General features: G+C 40.2%; 1 protein-coding gene across 1 annotated transcript in view; it reads right to left on the bottom strand.

Annotated features, from left to right (window-relative positions):
• The window catches only part of DNAH10 (dynein axonemal heavy chain 10), a 53,935-nt gene extending 37,400 nt beyond the window's left edge, over positions 1-16,535 (bottom strand). Inside the window, exons 1-20 of the mRNA XM_034068448.1 lie at positions 16,295-16,535; positions 14,252-14,373; positions 13,382-13,481; positions 12,901-13,016; positions 12,419-12,623; positions 11,554-11,714; positions 10,600-10,830; positions 9,769-9,959; positions 9,100-9,298; positions 8,349-8,543; positions 7,562-7,732; positions 6,674-6,850; positions 6,223-6,345; positions 5,314-5,480; positions 4,452-4,603; positions 3,893-4,057; positions 2,995-3,202; positions 2,225-2,381; positions 587-1,063; positions 272-430 (exon numbers count right to left, since the gene is read on the bottom strand). Coding sequence (XP_033924339.1) covers positions 272-430; positions 587-1,063; positions 2,225-2,381; positions 2,995-3,202; positions 3,893-4,057; positions 4,452-4,603; positions 5,314-5,480; positions 6,223-6,345; positions 6,674-6,850; positions 7,562-7,732; positions 8,349-8,543; positions 9,100-9,298; positions 9,769-9,959; positions 10,600-10,830; positions 11,554-11,714; positions 12,419-12,623; positions 12,901-13,016; positions 13,382-13,481; positions 14,252-14,373; positions 16,295-16,535 — 3,717 coding nt within the window. The remainder of the gene's footprint in view (positions 1-271; positions 431-586; positions 1,064-2,224; positions 2,382-2,994; positions 3,203-3,892; positions 4,058-4,451; positions 4,604-5,313; positions 5,481-6,222; positions 6,346-6,673; positions 6,851-7,561; positions 7,733-8,348; positions 8,544-9,099; positions 9,299-9,768; positions 9,960-10,599; positions 10,831-11,553; positions 11,715-12,418; positions 12,624-12,900; positions 13,017-13,381; positions 13,482-14,251; positions 14,374-16,294) is intronic.
• Positions 16,536-17,074: the final 539 nt, after the last annotated feature.

Here is a 17,074-nt window from a genome sequence, read left to right as displayed (position 1 = left end):
GGAATAGGTGCTCACATCATAAATGTGCAAAACACAAAATCAGCACTGAGGTGATCTGAATCAGATTAAACACATGCTATGTGTCCATTTTAAAGTGGAGATGCTGTTTAGAGAGGGAGAACTGGACCAGATATTCTCCAGACATCCTTTCTAACCTCAACAATACTGTGATTCTGTGAAATGTTTTAAGAGGAAAACAATTATTCATTCACATGAGAGGCATTTGTGCCCCTAGCTCACATCTGAAATGGTTTAAGAGACATGCACTTACTGGAATATTGTACATTGCAAGAGTTCGGTATCTCTCCCAGATGTCCAAATATTTCAGTTCCACTTCGAAGGACATGCTTTTGATGCTGGCAATGGCACCAATGACAATTTTGAAATCTTCCAGGGAATCAGGAGGTGTCTGAAGATTGTCTGTTAATCTCTGCAAAAAGTAAAAATAGTTTCCAGAAGCAACACTGACAAAGCAATTATAATGATAATTATAATCATAATGATGAGTCAAATACAAGTAAATAACTTGCAGATTCATTTTCAGTCCATGGGATAAAGATAATAAAACCAAGCTGAAAACGCCTACCTGAATCTCTTCCTGAAGACTGAAGAGTTCCTGTCTTGCAGACTCATTAAGCAACTTTCCAAGTGACATCATCCAGCCTCTAGCATTCTCTTCCACTGTGCAGGCCAAAGGAGCCAGCTGAAGTCTGATGCATTGCTCATCTTTAATCATGGGCTGTTGAGTCACTTCTTGAGCTATCTTTAAATAGTACTGAAACTGATCATCAAAGGTGACACAAGCAGGCTTTTCTGCAGTTAACTTCTCCATGGCTACATCTTTGTCCACCTTCCACAGTAAGTGGTACTTCTCCCATTGGTTCAAATACTTGTTGAGAGAAGACAGGAGCTTGCGGACATTCTGAATGATAAGAACAGCCTGTTCAATTAGCAGAGGGTTCTGGGAGATGTCGGTGTAAAAGCTGAAAGTGACAACTTCATCTTCCTCAACGTGCTGAGGAGGGCATTCAATACATGTACCATGCATCCATCGTACAAAGTGCTAGAGTTTTCAAGACAGGGTTGAAAAAAAGTTACTTTGTAAAGAGTCATTTTAGTCAATCACCCATAGTCACAGAATCCTTTAGGTTGGAAAAGACCTTTAAGGTCATCGAATCCAACAGTAAACCTAACACTGTCAAGTCCACACCATTAAATCGTGTCCCTGAGTGCCACATCACTCAACCACTTCCCTGGGCAGGCTGTCCCAGTGCTTGACAACCTTTTCAGTGAAGAAATTCACCATTATTTAGGAGACTATGTAGGAAGTGGTGTAAATGATTTCCCAAATCAATTGTTTTTCTGGCAGCAAAAAAAAGAGATTACATTTCCTGTAAACTTAAGAGCTAATTTAATCCTAAGAAAACCTTTCCATTTATTATTCAGTCTGCTTTTAAAATCTCTGCAGAGCAACTGGATAGCATCACACAGAGAAATAGGTATTAGATGAAACATGCTGGATGCAGCAGTGGAGCAGGACAGCAAATTTGAGCACAGGAGAGACACTTAATCTTAATTTACTGGTTTCAGATGACATGTGGAATCATTTCTCCATCAGCACAAGGCAGGAACACTTCCACAATATTTGGCTTCTTTTCTGGAAAGCAGTTCAATGTGAACATACTTATGCAGGGCAATACTGCTACATCTTTGCCAGCAAGCCAGATACTTCATCTGTTGTAAACCTGCTGTCCCAGATGTGTCCTGGATGCCCTTCTCCCAACACTTCTAATTTGGTTTTCCGCTGCTTTTAAGAAGAGCTGTGATATACTGAAGGCTACTCACATTCCTTATTCCACCACCTTATACATACATCAGAAAGAAACACTAGATTCAGACTGCAGTGCAATCTGAAAAGTATTTCCTTCTGATGTATGCTGATTTATAGAACAAATCATGTCCTTATAGTGGCAAAACTGCTGCAAAGTAACAAATAATCTTGCCTGAGTAAAAACTGCACTTATAGCAATTTCTTTTCCTTTGTCATCAATTTGTAAAATTAGGACAGTCTGTAAATTAGAACAATGTACTGGATGTCTTGATCTCAAGATAAAGCAGTATGAATCTTCCCTTGACATTTATGCTTGCTCAAACGTAAAGCAAGATTAATTCGTTACAATCACAAGCAAACTCTGGCAACAAGTAAATCTTTATCAAAAATCACCTTAGTGACCTCAACACAGTCTCGGACACACTTTATGGTTATTTTGTCAATCTCACTGGCATTAGGTTGTAAGGTTATCTCAGGAACAGATAAAATAGCTTCTGTTTGGAACAGTGGCACATTTGCAAGAACAGCTGCATTGAAAGATTGCAAATTCCTGGGAAAAGAAAAGAAAGATCAGGTTAAAGTCTGTAATAACCAGGTGCTGCCTTCACTGGAAATGCTCACCAGAGACTGCAATTACCAGGTATGTGCTTAGATGTGTAAGCAGAACTGTCTGAAGTCAGTTAGCACTGATTTCAGCTGGAAACACTGACGTGTATCAGAGCATTTTTCTTTCTTTCTTTCTTTCTTTCTTTCTTTCTTTCTTTCTTTCTTTTCTTTCTTTCTTTCTTATAAAAATGATCCCACTAATACTGATTTAATTGGAAGGAATGAATGAGGATACCCTGGTGCAAAAGGACCCTGAGACTATGCTCAACTCTACTGCAAGAGCCCAGCTAACAAAGCACAGTGAAGTCAGCTGAGCATGGACTAGATTATAAAGACATGGATCATAAGAAGAAATGGCTGAAAGGTTTGGGTTTCTCCTGTACCTTGTTATCAGTTCTACATTCTTCACAGGGGGAAACAATACAAACACAAATCTATCTCCAACTGCAAATGACAGAGGTGTTCAAATAGAGCATCAGTATGCATACTGATCAATACATCCAGAAAAACCTGAAGATGAAAGACTGAAAATCCATTAAAGCAAACAACTGACTTACTTCACAATTAACTGTGTCAACGCCTGATAAATCCTGTTTTCCCAGTACGCATAATAGGAAGCTAATTTTGGAGATTTGCCACTGTTTGTGTTGGTGACTCGTCCTTCCACTTTTATTAGCAATTGTGAGATTGCAGAATACTTTCTAACCATGTGAGCCACATCTTTAGCTCTTTCACACATAACATACTCAAAAAATTCTCTTGCTTCTGCAAAAGATACAAAAAATAGCATTATTAACTGCAAAAGACCTAAGAGACTTGCATGCTGGAATAATGAGCTGGGTTTGATTTGTGAATAAGAAAGTGATCTTGTTTGCTGATAAAAAATATCTTCACTTATTAATGCTTAATTTATTAATACTTCAGCCCTCTGATTTAAAATGGATTAAATCATTTAATAACAACCATTAGATGTGAAAGTAACCTTTGTAAGACTTAAAAACCATTGACAGAAATCTGAACCATCACCTGCTCATTGAAGCGACAGAGAGAGCTGGGGGACAATCATCTCACTGCAATTTCCATCTGAAGAACCCATTTTGGTTCAGACAGCCCAGGGGGAGCTGGCACTCCATGTACATTGCAGCCCTAAGACTACACTACTGCATACAAGAAGGATAATGAAATCAAAGGAAAACTAGGGGGGAAGTGGCCAAAAGCAAGGTAGACACAAATCAAGTTATCTTATATTATACACATCTTTATGTTTCTCTCATTGACACCATCCGCTTTAGGGTACTGAAGCTCTGCTTGTGCTTCCCCCGTCACACTATGAAATGCTGCTGTACTAGTTTTGGTAACACTTAAAAGGGTTCACTGTAGCAACTAAAAACACAAATTAGCAGACAGAGCAATAAAACATCTCAGAGCTTGGAAATGAAAATAGAAAAGACTTACCAGGAAGTTTATCACCACTTTTTGAAAGTGGGAACTTAAAGAGATTGGTGGATTCTATGAACAGAAGTCTGTTGCTTATGTCTTCAGAAATATTATGAATCTGATGAACAAGTGATTCAAACGTCCTGACGGCTTGTGTACATCGGAAAATAAAGTCACCAATTCCTTGAAATAAATCACAACCTTTCTTTTAACAAGTATTTCACCAATGCATCAAAATTGTCACAGCCTGATGTAGTTTTATGTCTAAGAACGAACTGATGCTCTGCAGAAAGATAGATGATCTCTCATCTAATCCTTCATCTAGATCCCTTACAACTATTATCTAAGGGTCTCTGTCCCTTTCCACTCAGGTTTTTAAATACAATACAAACTTAAGAAATACTCTCCTGAAGGAGAGCTTGTCTAACCTACTATTCTGACTCTGACCATGGCAATAGGATGCACCATTTAGGGATACACTGCTGTCACACAGCATAAAGAATAGACTGCTGAACTGAAGAGATTTTTAAACTGAAAATCAGTAACTACAGCCATTTAAAAATAGCATCTCCATTACCTAAGGAGTTCCAATTGAGTCTCTTGTGCCCTGATTTGAATACTTCCCAGAGTTTTTTAATATGGTCATCAAGAAGCTTGATTTCTGCTTCGTTCAGTGTTTCCATTAATTTGTGATACTGATCCAGCACATTTTGCAATCTGTCTGTATACCTAAGGAGTGTAGCAACACCAAAACAAAAATCATGATTTTCTGGAAATACAGCTCTGAATTCAGATCAAAGAGCAGATGACTTCCATCATTCGAGACTTCCACATAAAGCAAAATCTGCAGAAATAAACACTGAACATGTATTGACTACAAATGCAATTAATTTTCTATTAAAAAACAAAGGAAAAATTTTATATGGCTCCTTATAGCAGCCAGACAAACATCTCCTGCCCCAACTCAGAAGAAGCTTTTAAGACAGCTTCACTTTGAAGCACAGAAGTGAACTCAATAGGTGAACTTTAAAATCCAGTTAGGGCTCTTATCAGCACACCTGTGTGCTAACTGCCTATAAGAATGTGGACAAAAGTGACTTATCCAAGACTATACAAGAAGAAAGCAGTAGTAAATTGAAGCTGAAATCGAAATTACATTAACAATTCATCGCAAAACAAATTACTTTCCTTGGTATTCCTCTGATTTTGATGAGAGGTTAATTTTTGTAACATTGTCCTACAGGGTAAAGGATGCAGACAGTGCCAGAGAAAAGCTTATTAGTGTACCATGGTCATTAGTAATTTTATCCTTTAAAAAGTCAGTAAGAGCTCTCATAGTTCCAAACTTGAAGTCTCAGAGCCCATTCTGATTTGAAGTAAAATCACCTGAAACACTGCCCTAAGTCTGTATGTGAGCAAATTCTCTGTAACAGCCTTACCTAAGATATTTGTCTTCCTGTAATGCCACATATCTTGCTGTTTCTGGGACTGGAAGCCCTAGTTGTTCCATGTACTTTGTTTCAATGATAATTTCTTGGATTAGGGGGGAAAAATTCACTGTGAAGTGGACGCTTTTCTTTGTGACAGGCTCCTCTTTTATAGAGCTCTGCAATACAAGAAAAAGCAGCAGAGAGGAACACCAAACTGTTACAATGCAAGAAGATGAGCTCTTGGAGACATCTGATAAGGTGGTATGTAAAAGTCAGCATGGCTGACATTCAGAGCTTGTGGAAATGTCTTTATGTTTCAGCAGCAGCCTTAGCATTCAAGTTCCAGCAGAAGTACACAACTACCTCTTAAGTGAAAGCTCACCACAAGAAACAAACCAAATCACCTGTTTATGTACTACTGCAACCAGCTACAACAGAAATCCCAGTGGAAGGTCATAGTCAGACAAAAGTTTAGTTAGAACAGGATTCTGCATGATCTCTGCTGGGAAACTGTGACTACCTACCTACCTACCTACCTGCCTACCTACCTATCTGCCTACCTACCTACCTCTAACTAACTTTGGTCCCAAGTTTTGTTGTAATGTCCCAAAGATGCTGCAACAAACCCCAAAATTAACAGTAATTACAGCCCAAAAGAGCACATAGAGAAACAACATCATCCATTTGCCAAGTCATTCAGCAGCTAAGTCTTACAGAAGACCACAAATAATTCTGGGCTCAGAACTTTTGAGGTTTTCCTTTCAAAAGCTGCATTTAAAACATTCTTAGAACAATCTCACTGACCATCAGACAGGTTTCAGTTCTCCCCTGCAGAGAAATCTGTTTTACTATCTTCCTATATCTCACCTGCTCAGAAGTTTCTGGATTAATACTGGTTGCAGGCCCATCAATGTTGACAGTCAGCAGAGAATTCTTCAGTAAGGATGGGAGTACATGCTGTGTGTCATCTCTCCATTGTCTGTATTTTTGATCTTCATACTCTTTCATCTTCTTGGCCACTTGAAGATATATTTGTTTTACCTAGAAAGGAAAGCCTCATGTTAAAGACCATGAGAAATGTTCAAGTAACCTGTCTTAATATGGTGTCTCAGGATGGTTTCTAATTTTTGTTAAATAAGAGGGAAAGTAATGTTGGTAATTAATGCTGGCAATGGAGAATTTAGGCTCTTGAATTCTGTCACTGTCTCTCGGAAACAGTGGGAAGGTCCCAGTCTCATGTCTGACATGTCTTTCTGTGTGCAAAAATATTCTTGAAACTCCACCCCATTAAAAGCACTTTCACATCTTTAGAAGAAATGTATAAAGAAAGGATTTCTTCCTCCATTAAATCTCAAAAGAACCAACATACCTCCTTCCCACGTTCACTAGCAAGCAACTCCTCTACTTCTTGAAACCGAATAATAGTGTGCTTGATCCGATAAAAAAGGGACCGGGACCAGTATATTGCTCCAGCCACTGGAGGATGATTCTTGCACAAAGGTGGGTCCTTGAGGTTCTCAACAAAGATTTGGTTAATGCTTTCAACCTAGAAAAGAACAAAACACTGCAAAGAATCACTTCTCCACTTGCTTGCCTATGGTCAGTATGTAACCTGCACGAGCTGCTAATGCCAGCAGCAGGATAAAAACAATTCCTTTTTCTTTCTTTTCATGGATCTCGTTTGTATTAATTGTATTAACAAGAATGTCTTTCTTTCTGTACCTCGTGAAACTGCTATTGTGTCAGTGTTTTCTGTAAGATTATATTTTATTAACTTCATGTTCTTTGAAATATCAAGAAAAACAGTATGATATGAAAAGCTTTCCAACATACAGGCTTCAACATGACAGAAATTATTTCTGCCTTCACGGTTATCTCTGACACCTTTTGGTCATACTATGGACTTGTCCATCACAAGAAGACTGTACGGTGTGAAAAGATCTGTTTCCTTAGGAAGGACTACTGTGGAACTGCTGTGCACAAGTAAGGGAATAGCCCCAAGCCTTGTTGCATTCAGAATAATGTAAATACCTTTCGGTTCCCATACACAGATATGCACATCTGTTTCAGCAAATTAACCACACTGTTTCTCCAACAGGCTCCCAAAAGTGAAAGCAATTATGTTTCTTTTGTAAAAACTTTCAGTCTTTCTGATAGTAAATGACACTATGGAGGTACTTAGACATATACACAGATTTCTCATTTTCACTAGGTATAGGGTTGCATGTTCTATATAAGAAATCTTCAAATTCAATACCTCTTTACAGTATTGGTCCAAAATATCATTGAACTTCATCATCATCTGCTTCCTGATGGCTTCACGACAGCGGATGTGTTTCAAGTTTAACAGTACATCAAATGCAGCTTCTGCTGATCGAAGGGTCTTAAAAGATTTATCAATAAAGTGTTTAGTCTCTTCTTCAATAACCTAAACAAGAAGGCCAAGAAATCCTATTACATAGAGATTCTTCTTGCAAAACCAAGAAAGGAACACAAAATAAAAATACTTGTCTATAATAGTGGTCAAGCATATCATTACTATGTTTTGTCTTATAAATTACTCATAAATGGATGGCTTTCCAGTAAGCTGCAGGAAATTAATGTTAATCAGTGTGTTTGCTGGGCAGGTATATAAATAACAAAAACCAATGTAATAATTTATACACTGTGGGTATTCTCAGCTGAGGGGTGAAGGACTGAATGAATCCAGAAAAGAAAGTTTTACTTCTTTGTGTGACATGACTGAGAACACATCAGCACATGAGTACAGGGAGGTCATATGGAGCCTCTGGTCATACTGCAGCGACTTGCCAATGAACAGACATATCCTTCACCATTTTCAAGATGAAGTGAAACTAAAAACTACTTTGGAAACGGGACACTGACTTCAAAAATTGGTCAAATTCCTCACATTTTCACCTATGTATTTATCACAGAGTCTTTTCTTTTGCAAACTTACATTCTCTTTAAATGAAAATGTTGCTATTCTAAAAGGAATGTGTAGATAGCAAGTAATGGGGGGAACCACAGTACATCGTACTTACTATAACTTCTTCTCTAAAATCTTCCATAACTGATTTCCAGCCATGTGCAGTTTTGATGCTGAAAGGGTCAAAAGACAGCTCTTCAATAGGCCTAGTTAGCTCATGTACCCTCGTCAGCAGATAATCAACATGGTTTGAATTCCCTGTGGCAGCTTTCAGTTCAGGACCAAATATACTGTAGAACTCTTCAATGACCTGTTAATTCAGAAGAGCATACCAGAAAGGTTCTCTTTAATGGTGGTGGGTTTTCTGCCGTTTAACACATCTTTCTGATATAATTTCCTTAAAATAAACCAAACCAGCTCAGAGAATTATCAATTCCTGCTGTGATTTACAGTTCGTAAAGACTTAAATGACTTTAAAAATGGCAGCTCTCCATTCATATGTTATCCTGCAACTGATGTACTGATTCATAGAGATCAAATTTTATATTGTAGCATATTTAAATGCTTATTTTATCTAAAATTATACCATTAAGCTAGCAACCCATCAAAACTGCAAATCTGTGAAACACTTGTTACAAGTCTTTGTTTGTAACAGCAAGGTACACAGCAGTATCTTTCCTCAACCAGTGGCTTGAGAAGAGCTATTTTGTCTTACGTATTAAGTGCAGCTTTGCTGGAATCTAAGGCACTGCTCAGATCTTCTTAATCACAAAACTAAAGGCTGTTAACATTTCAACAACTATAGTACAAAAGACTCTCCTCTACAGAATAAGACAGTGATCTTTATTTATTGTCTATATTACTACCTGCAAAATATCACTCAGATCTTGACAGACTGAAGCCATATAATCTGTTTTTCCAAATAAACGTTTTTGGTCAAATTCCCAGCGTGGTTCTCTTCCCGATGCTTCAATTTGGGCACGAACAGCAAAATAATATTTCCTCCATTGTTGAAGGGTGCTTTTGGCCTCTGCTATTCTCTTTTTTGCAGCAGCTGTATCTTCTCTATTAATGATATCAGAACAGTTATGATACTATAGATAGAAAGACTATAGATAGAAAATGGTATCTCAACTGGATGAATATACCCTGGTTTAGCAGTTTCTAATTATATAAGATCCAGGAAAAACTTACAACAGTGAGGTCTTAATTTTCAGTGTGACTGATTTTGAAAGGAGGTATTATTTTAGGACTGATTTTGATGGAATTTATGCCACTTTTTTACCACTATAATTCTACTGGGTTTATTGACTTACCTCCTTTTGAAATAAAGGAGGACAAGCACCTATTCCTTCAGGGCTGATTCAGTAATTTAGGAAAATGACAAAATAAATCCACTTTTGACCTTCTAATACAACTTCAGATAGTGAAAAACACTGAGACCTATTTGACAAAGTGTTACCTACTGCACTTTGTGTAGAACAGGCAAAGCTTTTTATAAATACCTCCTAGTTAAACAGGAATCCAGTACTTACTTAAACAGTGTGCGTAAATTCACAGCTCTGTACACTCTTTCTGCAATTTCCCATGCAATTCGTTCCATGAGGGGAACCATCTGCTCATCCTTGTTGTAATGCCGTGAGATAATCCACACAGCTCTCAGGCCACTCATCAGGGAAGGAATTGTGTCCAAGACAATATTAAACCCAGCGCCATATGTTAAGTTCTGTTAAATGCATTATCAATACTGTGAATAAGACGTCATGAAAATATACATATCCATATTCAATAAACAACATTTATTCTACAGATACCTGAAGTCAGGAAAGTCTGGGACATTATTAAATGAACAACCCAGTCAAGGAAACACCCTGGTGCCTAAGTACAGAGTCAAGGATGTGCAAATTTGCATTTATTGTTCCAAATGCTTTTTAGATCCTGTCTCATTAATACTCTCTTCTCTGTAAAAGATGTCCCAAAACTAGTTTTGGCTCAACTCTTCACTTAGATGTTTGGATGATCTTCAATTAAACTTAAAAACTGAGACATAAGCTGTAATCCATGATAGATGCTACCTCAAAAATGGAGCAGAACTCTTCATTCTACCCAGCTCAGCTATGCCATCAAATTCTCCCAAGGCTGTGATTTACAAACCAAGCTGCTTACAGCTCTGGGCTTCCAATATTAGATCAACTGTAACTCAAACACGATAAGCAAGCCTTTTTTTATATTAAATATACAAAGCTAGAGTGTATCTTTATTGCTGATAAACAGTAAAAAATAAACAAGAGGTGTTCATATCATCAGAGAAACCAAACTCAGGTAACTACAGTTAAATTCCACAAAGTTTTCTTCAGGGTACATACCTTCAAATGGCGTTCAAGAGTTGCAAGTAACTTAACATTATCTAGGGCTTCTGCATGGTATTTTCTGAGGTCACTTAAGACTATCTGTAAATCTCCAAGATGCTCAGACTCAGCTTCCTGCAATACTTGCAAGGCTTTTTGCATTTCTGGAAGCTTTGTCTGTTCAGCAAGAGCTCTCAGAGCATCATTTCTTTCACGCCAGTAGTCAACTTCGGCAAGTGGACCATTACCCTAAAAGTAATGTGAAATAAAATACAAATTCTAAATTACCATTATGTCAGAGTGAAATCCTCTAACCAGGACTTTTGTTCCTTCTTTTCAATATGCTGTATGATGAGAAAAAACCTGACATGATTCAACCATGCAAAAAACACAGACTGAAGATCCTTGAAATCAATAGTTGTACACATACAGAAGGGAATTGCTCATGGGAGGTGTATCTGTGAGCTGGAGCTGGAGAGTCCATCCCTGCAAAAAGCTTATGCACAAGTAACTTTGTAGACATAAAATCCCTGAGTATTTGTAATAGCATTAGTCGTGTTTGCAGAATCAGAACCTTACAACAGATTTTTTTTTGAGGGATATGACTTTTTCCAAGAAAAAATATAGTTGTCTATTTAAAAAAATAATAATCACTGCAGCTCTTAATATTTCATGGCTCTTTAGAAGAGTGCAGATAAAAGTGCTTTTTACCCACAGTTATCCTGTATGGGTAGGATCTGCCCTGAGTTACTTCATATTCTATTTATATTCTATTTCCCAGAGTCACACAGGTCCTCACTACTTTTGTTCCACTTTACATCAGTCAGTAAGTGGCTTCCTAACAAACATAAAGATGGATAAGAAATAAGCACCAATCATTCAAAGAGTTTACAGTCCTGAAATAGAAATGTCTCTGGGAATAAAGGAAGATTGATGTTATAGGCAACATTACAGTGCTATAGGCAACATTACCTGTGGAACCTTTTGCAGCTGTTCCTCCAGAGCTGCAGATATTAATTTCTGCCATACCACTGCACAACTTTCTAGAGATCTAACAACTTCTGGAACTGTAGCAAGGATAGTCACTTCCCTAGTTAGATTTACAGTTGGCATCTCCAGTTTAATAGCTCCTACTGGAAGAAAAGGCACATAGATTTAACTGTCTTGTTCTGTCAGCATTGATGAAGTAACTACACTGAAATGGTTTATGCCTTCCATTTTGTTGGCTACTTCAGGATAGGTAACACACCCCCTGCTCTGCCTACTTCAGGATACAGTAAAAATACAGCCAATTGCTTGACAGTTAACACAGAGCAAACTAAAATCTATTCCTATAAACAGATTAAAAGCTCTCAGCTTTCAAACCTTAAGCCATTTTCTTAACTCTTAAGAACCAGGATTAGGGTTTTGCTGAAGATTATCAATCTGCTTTTTGTTGGCCACTATACTCTCCTTAACAGCATGACAGTAGCCCCTGTCAGAGAGGGGATCATAAACAACACGTGAAAGTCTCATTCTCTCCAAATCTTTATACCCTGCTATGGCCCGAGTTCTTGCAACACTGGTAAGCAATGAAGCATATTTACCATCTCTCCTATTCTACTCCAGACTGTTTGGAAAACTGTCACTGATTTCATCCATTTCTCCATACTGCATGCTATGTTTGAGGGTAGTAAAAATACTGCTGTTATCAGCAAAAAGAAATGTTAATCAGGTCTGGAGCTTCCCCAGAGAGTGTAGGTATTTGTTACTCTCTGTAAAGCCATTCCCAAGTGAACCTCTTTCTACTTGTCTTGTACTCTAAAGACCAGAGTGCTGGCACAGGCAGAACACTCACCTGCAATTTGTTCTGTAGTCTGCTGCTCATCCATTTGAATCTTGTTCCTCATCAGAGTTACATAGTATTCCATAGCCTGGTCTTTCTTTTTTGCAAACTCAGTCTCACGTACATTCCTTTTTTCAGAATCTATGTTTTCACTATCTGGATGAACTGAAGTTTCCCCAGTCTGCTGCTGACCAGAGGAGAGAGGTGCTGGAAACATCTATAATTTAAACCACAGATTAGAAGGTTCATATCAAAAAAAAACCTCTTAAATGTTTCTCATATAGGGCCAGGCAATGAAATAATGCCCATCTCCACATTTTTACAAACATTTGGTAACAAAATATCAAATAAGGATGAACAAAAACTCTATCTGGCATATGAGAGTCACTCATTAAATGTTAGCAGTTCTTATGCATAGTTCATCTGGTCTGCAGGATACCAAATAGCCAAATCACTCAGAAACACTCCATATATAAAAGCTGTAACACACTTACCTGTGGGACAACATTCTTTAGCATCAAAAGAGAATCACTGGTCAGTACACCAAACTGTATCACTTCAGGGAGAACTTCATTAGCTTCAGCCAGGTCACTAGGTTCACTAACACTTTCTAAACAGTATACAAACAGCATAAATCTGATTATTTGATACAGAAAGCATAATGTCCTTTTCCATAGCCTCACACCACTCATACTGCTTGTTGGTGAGCCCCCTTAAATATTTATGCTGGAACCAGTCACTGGCACTACGTTAAAGTTAACATACTGTTGAGAGTTGCTGGAGATAGGTGTGGAAATGCCTGTTTGCTTTAGTGTAGAAGCTGTTTCCTATGGGGCTGGAGCTAGATACTGAGGTCTCACTGAGACCAGAAACAGAGCTACACCAGATACTGGAATAACTATTGTCATGGGGTTTATGAACTACCAGAACAAAACACACTGCTGCTGTGTATCGCAATTTCAGTCAGGCACATACCATTTGTGTTCCTCAGAAAATATACAGTAGAATCTGACACAAATTCTTCTGGAATTTCATCAAGAGCCACAGAAAAACGCACTTTGCCATCCTTTAGTAGCTGAAACAGAAAATAAGGAATTCTGACTATTCCTGTTTGCTGCCACATTTCTGAACTGTAAGAAATTGTTTGCCTGCTGTAAGCAAAAGGACAGAATCATCAGTTTAACTCCCTTATCTTCACATCACTGTCGAAGAAAACTACTAACATAAATGAAATTCTAAAAAATCATTCAGCTAACAGTAAAAATCATCAGCTTTAGAAACAATGTTGACTTCCAGACCAAGAGAACTAAAAGCTTAGTGCTTGAAAGATAGGAAACCGAAAAGCACTTGAATGCTTGCTCCTCCATGCCTTTCTGAGAATGTACAAGTACCTATTCCCCTTCCACTTGCATCTCAGTCATAAACCAAACCTAGTTACAAACTCCATCCTGACCAGCTAATCATGTAAAAGAGGTAAAAAAGTTTCTGTTCACAGTTCCTTACATGCTCCTCTCATGATGTCTTTACCTAGCAATTATTTTAAGTGGAACTTTTCTTTTACAAGCAGCTCTACGAACAGCAAATGTGACATCTGAGTAATTCACTGCTGCATTTTCTCACCAGCAGTCTGACTTTTGCTAAGTAAATTACCTTGTCAGCCAATGTCAGGGGTTACAGTACAGGTTAGTGGTTTTGAATGGAAAATCCTGTTCTTGCAAAACACTCTGTTCTGCTCTGAGTTGCTCTGCACTGTACCTCCAGTGCAATGTGCCCACCAGTTCCATTTGTGTCAGAAAGCCAGCATCTTCATACCCACAAAGGAACAGAGTGAAATGCAACACTTACTTGAGGTGCATGCTCCACACTGTCACTGGTAGATCTTTGCTCCAGTTCAGACTCACTAGAGACAGCTGATACACTTTCTTTGTCTGCAGATTGCAGAGATGCCTTGTCTTTCTGAGTCATCTCTAACAAAGAATAGCATGAGACAATTGTTAAAGAGCAGATAGTCCATGCATATAAGATGGATCCTTCCAATTTCCTTCTCAAACTGACAGCATTTTCTTCCATCTTCAGCATCAGCTTTCAACAACCATCCATCAAACTTGGTGTGACTTGTGCATTATACCACAGGACAGCACTTTTGCTGAAGAACTGAATGCAAATAAGCAAGTGACTCTACTGCATTCCACAGGTAATTGGTCTTTAGTTAGAATATCCCTACCAGCATTTTCCAACACAAATTTGATCGCTTATGACAAACCAAGTAGATGAACACAATTCAAAACCACTTTGTAAAAGGAAATGCAAATAATTATGGGGTTTGTCATGCCAGATCTATGATGTAGAAAACACTTGTCATGCCTCAGGTGTGATGATGAAGACACTGCAACACAGGAACAACAGCATGACCAGGGCCAGCCAAGAACTTCGAACTCCATTTTATGCTCTTTCAGAAGGCACATTGTGTCTTCCTCCCCTTTCAGCACAGGCTTCTGGACACTGAAGGGAAGTGGAAAAGGCCTAACTGCATCGCCAGCTGGATCCTGTGTGTGCTGATATCTTCATCAAGCAATACATAATTCTCCATCTTACTGCTTTTGAGTGTTAACCTGCAGCACTGCAGCCACCTCCATTCAGTGGTGCAGAGGAGGAAGTTGAACTGTACCATTCTTTCAGTCTACTTACACCCACCCCAGGCTTCAGCACCTGATTTCTGCAGTCCTACCCTTTGGCACAGTGTGAACAACATGATTTTATGGTGTAAATACAAGGCCGTGCCTCTTTGCTTCTGCAAGTACCAAGTTTCAGAAGCTTGTGGGAGTTACACCAGGTACAGCAGAAAACTGGATCTCTTGGCCGCAGAACATCTCCTGACACCCTTTGTACTCCTATTCCTTTATTCTTTTCCAGTTTTTTGTGAAAGGCTTATCTGCAATACTGTGGTTACACCACTGGCCTAACCTTAATGCTCTATACAGGACCACCACTTCCAACTGCATCAGAGGAAAGAGAAGAGCTTGCAACTCTCAAGCAAGGGATTTAATTCTTTCCTACTAAAAGCAATGTATTCATTCCATTTATTTAAATAAAACTAATCCCTAAAACTCTGAAATTCTAAAGCCAATAAAAGACGTCACAGACAATGCCTGCATGGAAGATGTGTGTCTGTGAGTTGACTTGGCTCTTCCCAACAAGCCTCTTTCTTCCCATCTGTTTGAAAGAGCCACACTAGGATAGCGTTCTTTCAAAGGAGCATCCTGAGGCAGAACCTTCAGCAAACACAAAGTCAGACCTGCTGCCTCGCACACAAAGCTGTTTATGTTACAGATATGGCTGGATCTGCTGAAGAGAACCGCATTAGCTGCTCACATCCAGCCCCTGTGGCAACATGGCCGCCAACAACTGCGCCTTGGCGCCTCAAAACACCTGTGTCCTTCCAGCACCACAGAGGCCGCCATTTTAGAGACCTGCTCTGGAAGGAGGTGACCTGAGCCTTCCTCCTGCACACAAAATGGGGGGAACGGGTGATACAACCGCTCTGCAGTGGGGATGGTGCATATCCCACCAAGGCACACACAGAAAGGTCTGGAAATGGGTGGGATAGGAGATCAGGCCTGGACACAGCCCAAGGGATGGAGAGCAGGGAAAGGGGTGAGGACAAGGATAATGGACATGGGTCACAGGACAATCAGAGGCCGAAGGGGGGACACATGGAGGTGGGCAGGGAAGGACAGGTACCTCACCTGCTCCCTCCTCCCCGCCGCAGCCCAAGGGATGGAGAGCAGGGAAAGGGGTGAGGACAAGGATAACGGACATGGGGCATAGGACAACCAGAGACCCAAGGGGGGACACATGGAGGTGGGCAGGGAAGGACAGGTACCTCACCTGCTCCCTCCTCACCATCCTCCCCGCACCGCTCGGCCCGCAGCAGCAGCAGCACCGCTCCTGCCTCCCTCTCCTCGTCCCTGCCCTCGGGGGTGCCATGGCCGAAAAACCGCAGCACCGTGCGCTGCTCCTCGCCATGGCCGCGGCTCAGCAGCTCCTCGAACGGCGCCGGACAGCTCAGCCCCAGGGCGGCCAGCGCTCGGTCCCGCACCCACTGCAGCCGCACATCGGCCGCGCTCATGGCGGCGGCCCCGGCCCCCGACGCCTCCCGGTGCCACAGCAACAGCGCAGGGAGGAGCAATGGCGGCGCCGCCTCAGAAGGCCGCTGCGGGCGGGGGGTCCGTTACCTCAGGCGGGGGAGGAACGGGGACCTCGGGACTCGGTTCCTCGTGGCAGCGCTGCCGGGCGCAGGGTGAGGTACGGAGAGCAAAGGTGAGGTTGTGCTGGGAACCCGTGTGAAACAAGCGGCTGTTGGTATAACACACGTGTTGAACCGTGGAAACACCCCCATGTTCACACTGGTACAAATAATAATACAAACTTACTCCGTTCCCCCTGTTTGGTATAAACTTTGGTTCAACAACATCAGGAAACGCTGTAAGTACATCTTTACATGGAGGGAGGCTCATCCTTTAGTCCATATACAGGAAGTTATTCCTAGGAGCAGTCACGGTGCATGGGACCCATTAAAAATACAACCTGGGATATAAATTCCTAGTGGGCAGTTGGATTCTCTTATTTGAGCCCACAACTGACAGTTTAAAAGCCTTGGTCCATGGC

The sequence above is a fragment of the Melopsittacus undulatus genome, chromosome 12 (genome assembly GCF_012275295.1).
Source record: "Melopsittacus undulatus isolate bMelUnd1 chromosome 12, bMelUnd1.mat.Z, whole genome shotgun sequence".
NCBI classification, from domain to species: domain Eukaryota; kingdom Metazoa; phylum Chordata; class Aves; order Psittaciformes; family Psittaculidae; genus Melopsittacus; species Melopsittacus undulatus.
The sequence above is the reverse complement of the archived record's forward strand: the minus strand, read 5'-3'. Positions and strand labels throughout refer to the sequence as shown.